The 15,088-nt window shown below is 37.9% G+C and overlaps 1 protein-coding gene across 3 annotated transcripts in view; it reads right to left on the bottom strand.

Annotated features, from left to right (window-relative positions):
• syt7b (synaptotagmin VIIb) overlaps positions 1-15,088 on the bottom strand; it is a gene marked incomplete at its 5' end in the record, with an annotated part of 85,161 nt that overhangs the window by 22,733 nt on the left and 47,340 nt on the right. For 2 of the 3 annotated variants that reach the window (XM_014026369.1, XM_014026387.1), the window contains 1 exon segment: positions 10,891-11,013. In XM_014026369.1, coding sequence (XP_013881823.1) covers positions 10,891-11,013 — 123 coding nt within the window. 3 annotated transcript variants of the gene reach the window in all.

Below are 15,088 nucleotides of genomic sequence, written 5' to 3'. Positions count from 1 at the left end.
GGGTGGGGGGGTGGTAGAATTCTCTAGGGTGGAGTGTGGCAGAAAAGAATTGAGAACAACTGCATTAGTTCACGAGTTTAACAGTCTTTTATCAACCTCTATAAATCACGTCAAATAAAAGTTACTCAGTTTACTTGTTTAATATGAGAAAAAAACATCAAGTATTCATTATGTTTGTTGTGGTTTTATAAATTTCCTGGACAAAAACTATAAAACAACGATGACTCACATGATGCAGATGAACTGAACGGGCAAAAGTTCAAAGGATTTGACCAGAAACTGTTATTAAATTTTAACATGTCAAGCCAAACAGATGTGAGCAAATACCACTGCTGCGAAACTGTCTACAGAGCAATCTCGTTCCTCTTTTAATGTTTAGCAATGAAGCAGTCGGGACAAGCTGACAGTCATTTGCACTGACAGGGGAGCACTGATGTGACATCATCCCGTCACAGCGCCAGTCTGCACCCTCAGGAAAAGAGGGATTAGATGAATAGTGATAGGGGAAAGGAAAATAGGGGAGAAAACTGGCATGACCCCTGAGCAAATAGGAAGTGGAGTATTTTATGCAATTAGAGGGGGAAAAATAAAACAGAAGAACAGAATCAGAGGCTTGCAGAGATGCGAGACAAACTGGGAGCTGCGAAGAGGAGATTTTAGAGAGCTGAAAGGATGGGAAAGTGGATGGACGAGTGGGAACATGAAGGATGAGAGTTACCAGAAGAACAGAGGAAGGAAGTCTCCATAAACATGCTGTATTTGGGTCTTGCTGATCATACAGTAGCCCAAGGAGGGCATGAAACACAATATAGGTCCCATGTCTCATGATGGATGAGGCCCAGGCTTCAGTGTCAGCCCACTCAGCGCTCTCCTTCAGTGGGGACAAATCACTCGGTCGCCGCCCCCCTCAGCACGCAGGCTAATACAGCTAATGGAGCCATCCACAAACACGGACTGGCTGAATGCTCCTCGAACAGACTATCCCTGCCTTTGCAAGATTTATGCACTGGGCGTAGATGCTTTTGAGGATTTATGCAGAAAGAGGGAAGTGAGAGAACCTTAAGTGATGCCTTACCCATTTCCAAACTAGAGAAGCGATCAATAACATTTAAATATTGACATCAGGAGATGATCACCGTCACTTTCTGCGCCGCCCCTTTCACTTTTCTTTCATGGCCCGCCTTAAATCAGCTCACAGCCACATGCAACGAGGGGAATAGTGAATGAGCTCCAGACTTTTTCCTGACAGCTTTTTTTATAAGATACCTCGTTTGTGCTGACCTACATCGCTTTTTCTATCCAATCATCTTTTTCTCTCGAGCTACCGCTGGTTCTAAATGCTTACAATGGGGACTGGTGGCCGGCCTGGATAGTCATTAGGTGGTTTGACTCGCTGTGATTGCTGGTTCAGACACACAGCTGAAAGAGTTAGATATGTCAGCTGGAAACGGGCGACAAACTTCCTGCTTGATGAATACTGCACCCTGTTGCAATGTGCACCTCGGTGAGTGCAGCGCAAAGCCACATCTGCCGAGATCAAAGCTTTGATTCCACATCTAAGTCGGACATAACYTGGACTTTGATGTATAACTCGGTCAGTTTTACATACATTGAAATTAAATATCATGTGGTGGTAGCGGAGAGTCATTCACAACACATGCTCCGAGCACAACACACTGGATTATATCTTTGCTTAAAATGAACTGTTGTCCCAAATCTGTTTGTTAAAAATCATTCTAATTTCACTAAAGGTGGGATGTTTTGCAAACGATGCATAAAAACAGAATACAATGATTTGCAGATTCATAAACCCATAATGTACATTTATAATGGAAAAATATTTTTGTTTTAAAGTGCCTGTGACATCAATTTTTTGTGATAAATGTGATTGCACTTTTGGAAAGATAACATGGATAACATATTGCAAAAACAATTTTACACCACTGACATGAACAGCTGTTGAGATATTTGCATGTTAAGTAACAGGAAGTGATGTCAAAGGGGAATGTCTGCATGTAAACAGAGCATTGCTACAACAGCTAACAACACAGACAGCAGGGGATTTTCTGATGTTTCTTTAGATAATTTTAGTGAGATTTAGAGAGATGAAAAAAAGTCAGAGTTCAAATATTGCTTTAATAAACAAAGACCAGGGAGTTTTGCTTCTTAAAGAGTTCCCCTTTTATGTCACTTCCTGATTCACTTTAGCTTAGCTAAATTCAAAGGAAAATATGCCAGTTATGTGACATAATTAAATCATGTGTTTTATGCTAATTTTCCTAAATATGAAGATCTTTTTCTTAGACTTTTTATATTTGAAGGATAGGCGTGTCATAGACACTTTAAGCCAGTAATTCATGACATACTTTAATGAACTAGTTTATTTTTTTTATGGCACCCTGTTTATCAGTACATAGAACGATTATAGCCAGATTTGCTATTCAGGAATCACATTTTATACAGGATACCTGAACTGCCTCAGGGGAGCAGGGAGCAGGGGTTAGCACAGGATCTCTGACAAAGTTGATATATGTACTGTATATATGATGATACACCTTGCTTATTTAAAAAAGTGTAGACAACCATTCTACAAAGTGCCTTCAATATTTGAATAATGTTTTCCTGTTCTTTGTTAAATAAATGTTTCCACAACACAGTAAACATGAATTAAAAAAAAATTTATTGTACAAATGAGCTGTCTGCTGCTGGGAAAGAAAAACTGTGGAGCAGAGATAACAGCATCTGATGCGCAGAGGACGAGAAGGTGGCAAACCTATTTCTTTACAGCCTAACAGCTCTGAGACAAAAAGATTTGAATCAAAGTTTTGAAAAAATCTGTAAGATTGTCCTAAATGTCTGTATATAAAAAAATGGGGGAAAATCCGTATAATTTACAGACAATCTGTACTGACATGTACTAAATGTACTGTTCTTCAGTGGAGAATTGCGGAAACTTTGAATATCCTATTGACTACAGGTCATACAATCAAAACAATTCTTTATTTTATTTAATTTATTTTTTGTATTTTACACATTGTTCAAAACTTTTTAGATTTGTAACTAATGAACCACTTGGATTTTAATGAAACTCTCAGAAAGTAATCATTGGATGTTTAACTGATTGTACAACTGATTAACCTAAATTCAAAATGGCCACCACAACTCAGCTGGCAATAACGCAATCAAATTTACAGATGCTGGTATTGAAGTTGGTGTGGAAGTAGCTGAGCGTTATAACATATACACTGAGAACTAACAGATCTAATAAGATTTCACATTTGATCATTGACATTGTGCATAATGTCATTTAAGGTTTGACTAAAAAGATTTTCCATTTTCATCCTTTAATGATCTTAGTTTAAAACTCCAGTATGAAAGGCAGTTGACGACATGTTACTTCATGGAATATTGGCACTTCAACATATTTTTTCTTAACAACTGCACAAATTAAAACTCATTAAGCAGAGCAGAAGAGTCAGAATTTGTAAAAACCAAACATTCGTTAGTTACAGTCACCTTTGCAGCTTTATGTTGAATAATGATCCATATTTGACTCTCTTGTCCCCTCTCTGTAAACCAACATGAACATAACTCATTCTTGGCTTGCACCGAATGGAAGCAAACAGATGTGCTCCACATTAGGAAGCCTTTCACGTTTTACTGCTTTTAAAAACTAAACATTCAGAGTGGATGTTGTCTCAGGCCAGCGGACTCTTTTGGGCTTATTCAGATTTATTTCCCCGTAGCATCTCTGTGTGCGGTTGTATCTCTGAGCTCATTAAAATGCAGCCCTGCCACGAAGCAGCATCTTTCTGAGATGATAATAACACAAAACACCCTCAGAGTCTCCATCATTGTTATCTGCAGGTGGGTGATTGCGTCCAGTCCATCGTGGGGCTTTGGCCGATCAACCACGGTGACCCAAACTGACTTTGCGTAACACAAAGCTGCCCACGAAGAGATAGGAGGGCAATTTACGCAGAGGGGGGACAAGCTGGTTTTGTTACACACCACAAGACAACATGTGAATTTTGACATTTATATGAATACTAGTCAAAGTAATTTGATGGAGCAATACAGACATGGGGTTCAGGCCAAGTAAAAATTAATTCAACAAGACACTGCTAATGTTTCAGGAAGGACAAACAAACAATCTCTTTTCTTATTCTCAGTCTTCATCAGAGTTGTAAAGTAACTAAGTACAAATACTTTGTTACTGTACTTAAGTATAATTTTTGGGTATCTATACTTTACTTGAGTATTTATTTTTCAGCCTACTTTGTACTTGTACTTCTTACATACACAATTATCTGTACTTCCTACTCTTTACGTTTTTTAAAAAGACAAGAAGTAGAAAGTCGTTACTTTTATTTCATTTTTGCTTGTTTTATTCCAGCTCGTTGTTATAAAAAATAAATACTATCCTTATAAATTGTGCCTCCTTGATAGAGTGAATTTAATTTTGGTTGAATGAGAAGTATAAATATATAAAACTCGGATGCTGTATTATTTTGTACACAAACAAATCATGTCACACTCCAGCAGGACATAATTAAAATAAAAGGACTGTACTTAAGTATTTGTATTTCATAAATTATATTATTGCATTTGGCCGCAGCACTCAGATAAATTTTTATTTCGGGGAAAAGGTTTGGACACCCTTGATATATAAACTGAAACAACTAGATTGGTGCATCCTAAATTTAACCTAAATTATTTGATTATAATATAATCATTTCTACGGTTTTTTGGGGAGGTCACCTCCTAATAAATGTCATTATGTAAAATCTAACTGCTCATTTTAAATCAATACTTTTACTTTTAATACTTAAGTACAACATATAACATATACTTTGACTTTTACTCAAGTAATATTCCTAAAGGAGACTTACTTAACTTTTACCAAATTAATTTTTTGGGAAGATACTTGTACCTTTACTCAAGTGTTACTTTYTGGTAATTTATACAACACTGGTCTTCATCATAGTTTTATATCCAATGATTACTTTCTGAAAGTTTCAATAAAATCTGTTCAGTGGTTCATGAGAAGCATGGTGTCACTATGTGGTCCAGGTTCTGACCCTGCAATCAAAAAAACTGGGAAAAAGTGTTCGGTAAGTCCCAGACTTGAAAACAACTAACACAACAGGACAAAACAGGTGCCTGCAAGTGGGAGCAGGAGGCTGGAGAGCTGGGCCCACAGGGGTCTAGTCTCCTTCGCTCTCTGAGCAGGCGGGGCTTGATCCTTTTAAACCTGTTTCAGCCAATCAGCTGTAAGGGGGAAACGCTGATTGAGAAGCCATTTATTTGTATTAGGATGACACCTGGACACACCACAGTGAAGGGAATTTTGTAACTGATTGACTAAATATCAGATCCAGTACTTTCTTTTTAGTATGTACTTTCTGATCACTGCAGGTGTAAGGTTTAAAACAGAAAATGGGAATTGGAGTCATATCGGTGTTCTTTACGTTCTAACATCTGATGTAAAACGTTCCATCTTCAGAGGTGTAACCAGGAAGAGACATATGTTAAAAGGTTGAATCTTCATTAGGGGGCAGAGGTTATTTGTTAGTTTTTGTGGGCAGTCTCTCCTTAGATTCAGCCGAGGACAAACGCTGCTCCTGAGAGTTTATTAGTTTATTTCAGTTAAGGTGCCAAGGCCTTCTGGCTGACRGAAGCCTGACTGTTTGTGCTGCTGGAGCTGATTGGAGTGAAAGACGAGAATAAAGATTTTAGAAGAGATTCAATTGGTTTTCTGCTATATTATTATTTTTGTTTATTGATCACAAATTCCCTTCAACAGTCTATGTGGCCCTGTGATGGAGTCGCAACCTGTCCAGGGTTAACCCCGCCTCTCACTCAGTGGCTGCTGGAGATAGGGACCAGCTCCCCCAGCGACCTGGAAAGGAGAAGCGGGTAAAGAAAATGGATGGATGATTCATGTGATATTTCACTAATGAATGGAGCTGAATCTAATGGTATTTATTGTTTTTACCACAGATCTTTCACAATCTGTTTGTGCTTGGAGAATGTGTTGGGGATCCATCTCAGCTGCTAACACTCCAAGTGTTGGCTCAGTATCTGCAAAAATGACTTCATACCCAGTTTTAAATAATAAATAAAATGAAATAAAACACAAACCCTAAAGATAAAAAAAATTAAAGTACACAAGCATAAAACGGCAGAGCATTTATATTGCAGGTATTACACGAGTATTACTGTGAATTGGTGCAGGAGCTCAGACCAACTGAGTCTTGTTCTTTTGGTGCGTTAGAAGGAAAAATATGACAAAGTGGGAGTGTTGTTTTTAAAATAATGATGCAACACTGTGGTAAATACATCCCAGTCAACACTGTAAAGTATTTATAAATGCAAAAAGTACAAATACTTTTATAGGATGCTTGAAGTTTTAAACATTCTTAATTAATTACTGTCACTACTATATCAATAAGTAATGTTACAACTAGCTTGTAGTGCATTAAAGACGTGTTGTTATGAAGATAAAAGAGTCCTAATACTTTCTATAGATGTAAAACAGATGGTTGTTAGTCGTCGTCATGGATGCAGTAAAACTGTTCGCTGCCACAGAGCTCAAAAGCCATCTATCTCTTCATTAATGTAAGCTTGTTTTCCTTTCAACAAGGGAAAATTTTGGGCTGTAATGATTCATGCTGATAATTTGCTTTGCAGCTGTGATGCGGATTAACGAGTGACTGAATGCTGAAAACACAATAAAGTAGCACTAATATGTTCATATTAGCGTTGGATCAAATGAGTCAGCACACTGTGAAAAAGATGATCAGCTACRGAAATGATCCCAGTCTCTGTGGGACACCTGCAAAATTGAACTGTATTACATTCTGTGGTGTTCCAGCCCACATATGTAGTATTTCTCTTCAGTCGGTTGTCATCAGTCTTGTATCAGACAGCTGCCAGAACTAAAGGGCAGGGAGTAAACAGCAAGTAAGATAATCAATAAGTACATTTTTACATATTCTGAAAGTTAAAGTGGGGGTATTATGTATTTTCCAGCCACATAATTAAATTCTTTACCACAATCAACTATGATAAATTTGACTTTGCATCATCATCTATCTAAACACCTTGAAATTGGCCTCTGTCTTTTAAAGAACCTCCTACCATTTCTGACATTCCCACTTCAGCACAGCTTCACAACAATTCTTCAGAGGAGGGGTGCTCTGTTGCAGACTGAACTCCAGGGAGTGGCTTTGTATAAATAGGTGGAGCTTTTTACCAGCAAGCATTTAGGCAGCTCCACACGTCCAAGGACTTCTCAAACATTAATGAATGAGTCAAAGCAACACTCTGGGTATGCTTTTGAGGAGGAAATGATATGCCATGATATAAAGCTAAAAAAAGTCTTAATACTCCCCCTTTAAGATTTTGCAACTTGACTGAGAGCTACATGAGCGATAACACCCTTTAAGGTTGTTCTTGTCATTTACTCCCCACCTGCACAACACAAACAGCTTTCCTTTCTTTCCCTCCTCTGTTTCCACTAACAGATGGGGTATTTTTAGACATTTGCGCTCGAAGCAATTTCTGATTAAATTTTATAAACCAAAAGAGCCTCAAACCTCCAGTGATGTGACTATTTTTGTCTCGCAGCACATTCTTCCAGAATGCCGAGAGCAAAGGTTTTCCTTTTCTTTCCGTCTCTCTATCTGTGTCTGACAGCTTCTTGTTTTGTCACATATAATCTTGGCGGGTTCACCCCACTGCATCGTGCTCAGTCTGCTGCAGGTTTCAGGAAAATAACCCGCAGCAGGCCTGCAGACCAGAGCAGGGAGGTTGCGAGGTGACTAAAAAGACAAAGGTGGGTAAGGATGACGGACGGAGACAATGATGGAAAGCTGTTATTGGACTTGGAAGGACTGTGGACAACTTGGACAACGTGAGCCCTCTGGGCTAAGGCTAGCTGTCTGGCTGTGATTACAGTTTGGTACTTAACAGACTCCAAACACTGAGAGAGGAAGTGGTTTGGGGACAGCATGATCCGCATCTCTTGTTTGACCTTTAAATATTTTAAACTAAGTTTAAAAAGCATGAAAAAAAAAAACTCATTATTGTTGCAATAACAGCAGGAGAAATACACATTTATCATATTCTTTTCATCCAAGGCAGACTTCTGTTTTTCATTCATCTCAAATTCACAGATGACCTAGTTAGAACAGCACACCGAACAGCTGAAAGGTTTTGAGACATTTAATGGAACTGTAAGTTTTTTTTTTTTTTTGGGGGTGGGGGGGGGTACCCCTTAGAACTATCAAAAACTGTTTGTAGGAATGCATGTAGAGCTGCCTGTGCTGAACTGTGCCTGGGGTTATCCTCAGCCCAGCAGATTTTAAGCACTTTATCCCTCAAACACTGATGCGATAAGAGACAAGCCTGTTCAGTCCTTTGTTCACCAGCTGGGAGAGCGCGTTAGCCTCGACTGCTGCTGTGAGATCACCGGTAGATGAGAGAACTTAAGCATATTTTTAGACGAGCGTTTCATGTTGGGAATCTTACTTTCAAATAATGAGGGTGCCCTTCTCCTGCGCCTGCAACTCGAAAGATCAAAAGAGCGGTAAAGAGCCGCAGACAAGCGGACTTTCAAAGGTCTGGGTGGGGACCGCAAAGGACACCAGAGTCAAAATGTGAAATTTGTACGAGAATGTGGTCATGTTGACGTAAAAGCCAGGGAAATTATCAAGTGGGACAAACCCAAAAAGAAAAAAAGGGACCAAATGCTGTGAGATTTACTGTATATCTTTTTTGTTTAACTCTAAAAGTCAGAGACAATGAAAATGAGAGCAACCCAGTTAGTGTAACACAATTATTAGCAAAAGCAAAAAGGAGAAGGCATTTAGTTAAGTCCAAAATAAAATTATTTTGTATTGTTTTTAAGAGTTTGTGGGATTTAGGTTCACAAGTTTAATTGACTGTTCACATTACAATGCAGTGGTTTTAAGGATCAAATGAAATCGTGAAAAAGTTGGGACACTGTGTAAAATTTTAACCAAAACAGAATGCAATTATTTTCAAATTGCATAAACTATATTTTATTCACTATGAAATTACCACAGTAAACATATTAAATGTTAAAACCAGGAAATGTAACATTTAAAAAAATTCTCAATTTGATGGCAAAAAACACAAAATCTGAAATAATGAGATTTGAAAATCACTACATTCAGTTTTTATTTACATTTTATAAAATGTCCTGACTTATTTGGAATTGGGGATTGGAAATTACAAACTTTAAATAAACTTTTACTCACTTTTCCAGATTTTAAAGGAGACATGTCCTGCTTTTAAATCTTTTCCACATTCAAATCATTCAGTTGGGGTCTTTAAAAAGTGGAACTGCAATGCTTTGGTCTGAGTTGCTCCCTATTGTAAATCCACAAGCTCCACCCCTTTTCTGAGATGTGCCTCTGATCAACTCATTTTGAGGCTGTCTCTTTAATTGCAAATGAGGCACCTCACGCCCCGCCCCCTCCAGCTTCTTGAGTTGTTCATTGTAGTTTGAAAGGGGTGTTAAGCACAGAAATGTTTTATTTACAAATATATTAAAAGGTGTCAACAAGAGAAGACTTGTCCTTCCAGTCTTACATGTGGGAGCCAGAGTCTGACCCAGAACCAGAGGAGAATGAAGACCCTCAAATTGTAGGTGGTAAGTCCAGACCTTATTTGGTAGTTCCATTGGACATAATAGTTCAGAAAATATCATAGAGAATAAAGACAAATGAACGGGTAAAAAAAAATATGACCTAAACAGAATATAAAGAATTCTATGCAGCACCGAGAGAAACTGACTTCAAGTTTTCAGCACTTCTACAGTCTCCAAGCACACAACAAAATGCATTTCACAACCAAAAATGTGGATTTAGCGTGAATGCATGTCCTCTATAAAGGTGCTATATTTGTTTGATTGCATTTGGACTCACTATTGAGAAGATCAGAGCAAAAGTATGTCCAAAATGTGTTGCAGTTTTGTGTAGTTGACTTATACGACTCAGGCTGTTTAAGTCTGGGCTGAGTGAGGATGTGCACGTTGTCTCCCTGACTATAACATGTGATGGATGGGAGTCCATGCATCTACGTGTTGAAGACTTTTATACTACATCAGCCATATTTAACACATAATGAGCTAAGTTTGCTGATCGGACTTGTAATTTTGACAAAACATAATTAAACTTAAATGATTTGATTTCCTCATTTGAATAATTGTGCTAGACTTTAAATCAGCAAACAGAAAAAAAAAAAACAACAGCAATCTGCTAACCCGTTATGCTGCTCTGGCAGCTGTTTGCTTGTAGAAATCAGGGATATGTGTCGTGACTCTAGCGGAGAGCATTGTAACAGTAAACTGGTTTTAATCTGGTTTGTACACTATTAACCCACACATTTATTAAAATGACACATCTCCCACACAAAACCAATCAGCCACAACATTTAAACCGTTGTCATGTGAAAAAAAATACCATTAACACTGTGAAACCTTGAATCCTGATATTAAAACAGATGTTCTAAACCACCAACATAACACACCGTGTGGTAATAACACTCCTTTACAGAACCGGCCCTACACAGATGATAAAACACGCTACACCAGATACAGCTCAAAACCCAACTTTTAAATTCATGGAATTACAACCTGATTGAGCATTCATGAGATGCAACAAGCCCCGTCTACCGAGGTCCAGCTCTACAACTCTGACAAGCTAAAAGACCCATCAGGAGGCCCCACTTCCAGCAGATCAGAGCAGCTTTATGCTGCATCAGGACACAGTAGGAGGCTTTAATGATGTGGCTGATCGGTGGGTGATACAAAGTTTCGTCAGCTTTGTTTTGCTCACTCTCACGCCCCTCTGTTATTACCTTTTTTCTGGTGTGGTTTCGTTTTCTTTGCTCGCCGGTGCCTCCTGAAGATCCGGGAGGTTGGCAAAGTCATCCTGTTCAGCCAGCCCGATTGCTAGAGACAGAACAACCATCTTCCCTTCACTGGACACACAGACAAACAAGGAATCACAAGACCACACAGGTACAGTATGTAGAGACACAACAGCAAGGCGGGGCGGGGCGGGGCGGGGTGTGTGTGTGGGGGGGGGACACACACGTGCCGACAAGAAAACACGCACAAACAGGCAGTGACGGCAACACACCCAGCACATTCATTTTGTGTACAAAGAGAGAGTGGGAGAGAGGTGGTAGACCATTGTCAGGAATCTACAATGTTTTAACTTCACTTTTCACAGCATCTCATCCAAATCTGCATGCATTTCATGCAAGTGTACAGAAGTAATGAACATTAAAAAGCCCTTTAAATGTAAACAAGAGCTTTACTGACATTTGTAAAACATTGGATTGTTCTATTTTATGCATACACTAAATAACCTTAAATACCACCAAATATGCATATTTAACTCTATGTTATGCTAATATGCCACAGGTGATATCAAAATCAAAACAACAGCAAAAAAAATTAAAATCATTTTTTAATGTTTTGGTAAGTAAATTTTCTATATGTGACTCATCACATCAAACCAAAGGATTAAATCTGAATGTGGAGAAATAATCAGCAATAGTGCATTGGTTAAAACGTTTACAACAATTACATTTAGTCAAAAAATATAATGAATGAATACCTCATCTAGAGTCGTTTTACTGAAATTTTTTAAATATACTCTTACATCATTTTTGATCCTTTTTTTGAGCAGTAGCCACAAAAAAACATGATTTTGAGGAGCAAACCTTTAAATTAGTTAAATTAATTTAAAAAATTCGGCATTTTCCCAGGTAGATGGCAAAGCTTTTCTCTTTGAAGCTGGTAAATCTTAATAACCAAATCTTATTTTAGGTTTGCTCTTTAAAATGACATCAAAAATCCCTCATTAGAATAACCTAAAAATGGTAATCAGACCAAAAATCGATGAGTTATTCTGATTAAGAAGACAAATCGAGGCATACCTCTGGAACCACTCATGATATCAGGATATTCAGGTTTCAAAATGTAGATTAAAAGCAGGAATCTGTACATGTACTGAGGTYATTTTGACCAAATTTAACTTAATCGTCAGTTTGATGTGATGGGTCTCAAATCAGAAAATTAAAACCAGRATGAAAAGCAACAGTCACCTAAATTATTTATCCACATCCCCAGTTTTTGGGTTTGTTTTCCCTTTGTTGTTTAACAAATAAGAATAAGAAGCAGATGAGTCACTGGGAACTGGTCTTTATCTTTTATTACGCTGTAAAGCTTTGCTATTAAAAAGAACAAAGACTTGGAATTAAAGTCTTCTTCTCTCTTCAATGACAGTGGCTGTTAATACCCAGTGCACTGTTTGCTGCAACATTAGGATTAACGGTTTGTTCCAAAGAAATAGATTGCTGTTTTATGGTGCAAGGCTATTTATTACATAATAATTCTTTATATTTTTTAGTTCTTTATCACTAAAAGGATGTTGCGTGGGTTACAGTTTGATAGCAGGTTGTGTATTACAGAAGATGATATAAAATATATTTATTTACAACCAACAWTATCCATCCATTTTCTTTACCCGCTTCTCCATTTGGGTTATAGGAACCTGGTGTCTATCTCCAGCAGGGTTATAAACATAACATAGCATTAATGTTTTTGGTCAGTGGGAGGAAACCAAAGTGCCCAGAGAAAACCCACACCTGCACGGGGAGAACAAATAAACTCCACACAGAAAGAGACCTGGCTGGGAGGAGATCCTGCAACCTTCTTGCTGAGAGAAGACAGCTGTACTCTACTGGTTTTGAAAAAGGAGAGCAGTATTTTCACAAGAATGACATAAATTTTTATAACACCAATTTAAGTAATATTAATGCRTCTGTTTCTTATACATGTGTTTCCATGAACTAAAAATATATACTTAGCACATAAAGTAAGAAAATATGTGTTTGGTGTCTTATTTCTTTGCTGTAACAATGCTATTTGGCAATAAATCTTTTASTGTTGGAAAGCCTGTTAATTTAACCTCTGGTACCCCCAGGTGCTGCCAATCAGGTGAGTAAGATTTATTGCCAAGAAGCATTGTTACAACAAAGAAACAATTTAACAAACACAAATGTCCTTACTTTATGCGGTAAGTTCAGATTTTTTATGGTTCTGGAGAAGTGAAAAGTAATTGACAACAGAAGTGAAGAAAAGCAATARGATTCATAAAATTGAGGCGGACCTAATAAAACACCTACAACAAAGAAACATATAATGTGGTCGTTTCAGCTGTTATTGTTTCTCTAAACATGCCTGAAGTTATTCAAATTACCTTTTACTAAGGTTCTCTGCACTCTGAAGTCAAGAGGTCCTGCAAATTGTGCTCTTTGCTAAAAAAATGTGCTTATTTACTTAGCCCAGTGTGAAAGTGTTTTTTTTTTCTTTTCTTTGTTCCTCTGTTAGGAGACTGTGAAGGTGGATCTCCTGTCTGCTGTTTCTCTGCTCTGATGGCTCTGATGGACCAGGTTTCTTTTTTTAATATGACAAACAGATTTACAGGTTGTAGCTTTAGAGCTCATTGAAGGAAGAGGCTAAGACAGAGCAGCAGACACACATCAGCAACAAGAAAGAAAAGAAAAACAACACTAGAGACTCTCATGGTGGCAGCATCAGCAGTCTTTTTGGATTTTCCATGATTTTCAATATACACAATCAGTAAATTAAATCTAGTTTTAATGATGAGCCAGACACTGACAGTAGCAAACTGACTAAGCTGAATAAAATTAGTTGGAGCAAAAGATAACAATGGATCACAGGTAACTGTGTCTTCATGATTTCATAGCAGATGCCTTTAATCTTGTTTCTTTTATCTCCCCAAATAACATTTATACTTTTCAGCCTGAATGCACATTTTGTATGGCGTGCTTTTCTCACCGAGATGCTGTTTGTAGTGGCAGTATTGACAACGAGAGGAACATATTAGCACTGGAGAGACAGAGGCCCACTGGGGATGCATAAGCACCACAAACATGATGCTCATTGATGAGCTGAACAAATTTGTATAGATGATGGAGAAAAAGACACATGCACTCCAAGCAAATGATGCTGAAATCATTACCACCTACAGCAGGTCTATTGATCTGAAGTGAAGGAGAGGTGGAACAGGATCCAACTGAAAGTGAAGCCGCTACATTTCACCGTTTATACCTCACTGATCATAAATGCATGACTTTCCTTTTCCCCACTGGGTCAACAACTGTTTGGTCCAATGGGATTTCTAAAGGAGAGGGGCTATGTCCCCTCAGGATGTATGTGCTCATCCTCTTTTCAATGATGATTCAGACCACTGGCCTGAAGACACAATAATGCGTATACATGTAGAAACTACAGAAGCAGAAGGCTTTGGTTAACAATGTGTGTGTGAGTCTGTTTGTGCTCAGCAGGAGAGGCAGGTGACACCGAGAACATCATCTATCATTCAAGTCAAGCAAAGCAGGAGAGCTCTCCTCACTCAGTAACTCAAACTGGGGTCTCTGCACATGACCAGTTGTCTGATTCTGTGATGGATTAGAAAAACGTCATAAAACCTGTGATAAAGACTGTTTAACTGTYCAGTGCATGAAAATTCCTTTTCAAATCCAGTTATTTCTAGATACTTTTGGAACTTTATTCAGTTGTAGTGTACATTCTGAGGCTCAGTATGTTTCCTTTCATTAAGTGGAGCATTTATTTAGAAAGTGTGTGTTTTACTGATCCACTTGGCAGAGGTTCAAAGTAACAAAGTACATTTACTTTGTTACTGTACTCAAGTAATTTGTTTGAGGATCTGTAATTTTATCTAGAATTTTTTAATCACAAACTTTACTTCTATTCTGTTACATTCAAAAGTAGGTAGGTAGGTAGGTAAGTAGGCTTGTAAGAATACATGTATGTATGTATGTATGTATGTACAGTATGTATGTATGTATGAATGTATGTGAGTAGGTAGTTAGGTAGCTAAGTAGGTTTGTACATGTATGTATGTATGTGTGTATGTATGTAAGTAGGTAGTTAGGTAGCTAAGTAGGCAGGTACATGTATGTATGTATGTGTGTATGTATGTAAGTAGGTAGTTAG

The sequence above is a fragment of the Austrofundulus limnaeus genome, unplaced genomic scaffold (assembly GCF_001266775.1).
Source record: "Austrofundulus limnaeus strain Quisiro unplaced genomic scaffold, Austrofundulus_limnaeus-1.0 Scaffold5, whole genome shotgun sequence".
NCBI lineage: Eukaryota > Metazoa > Chordata > Actinopteri > Cyprinodontiformes > Rivulidae > Austrofundulus > Austrofundulus limnaeus.
Note: the sequence above shows the minus strand (reverse complement) of the source record. Positions and strands in the feature narration are given on the sequence as shown.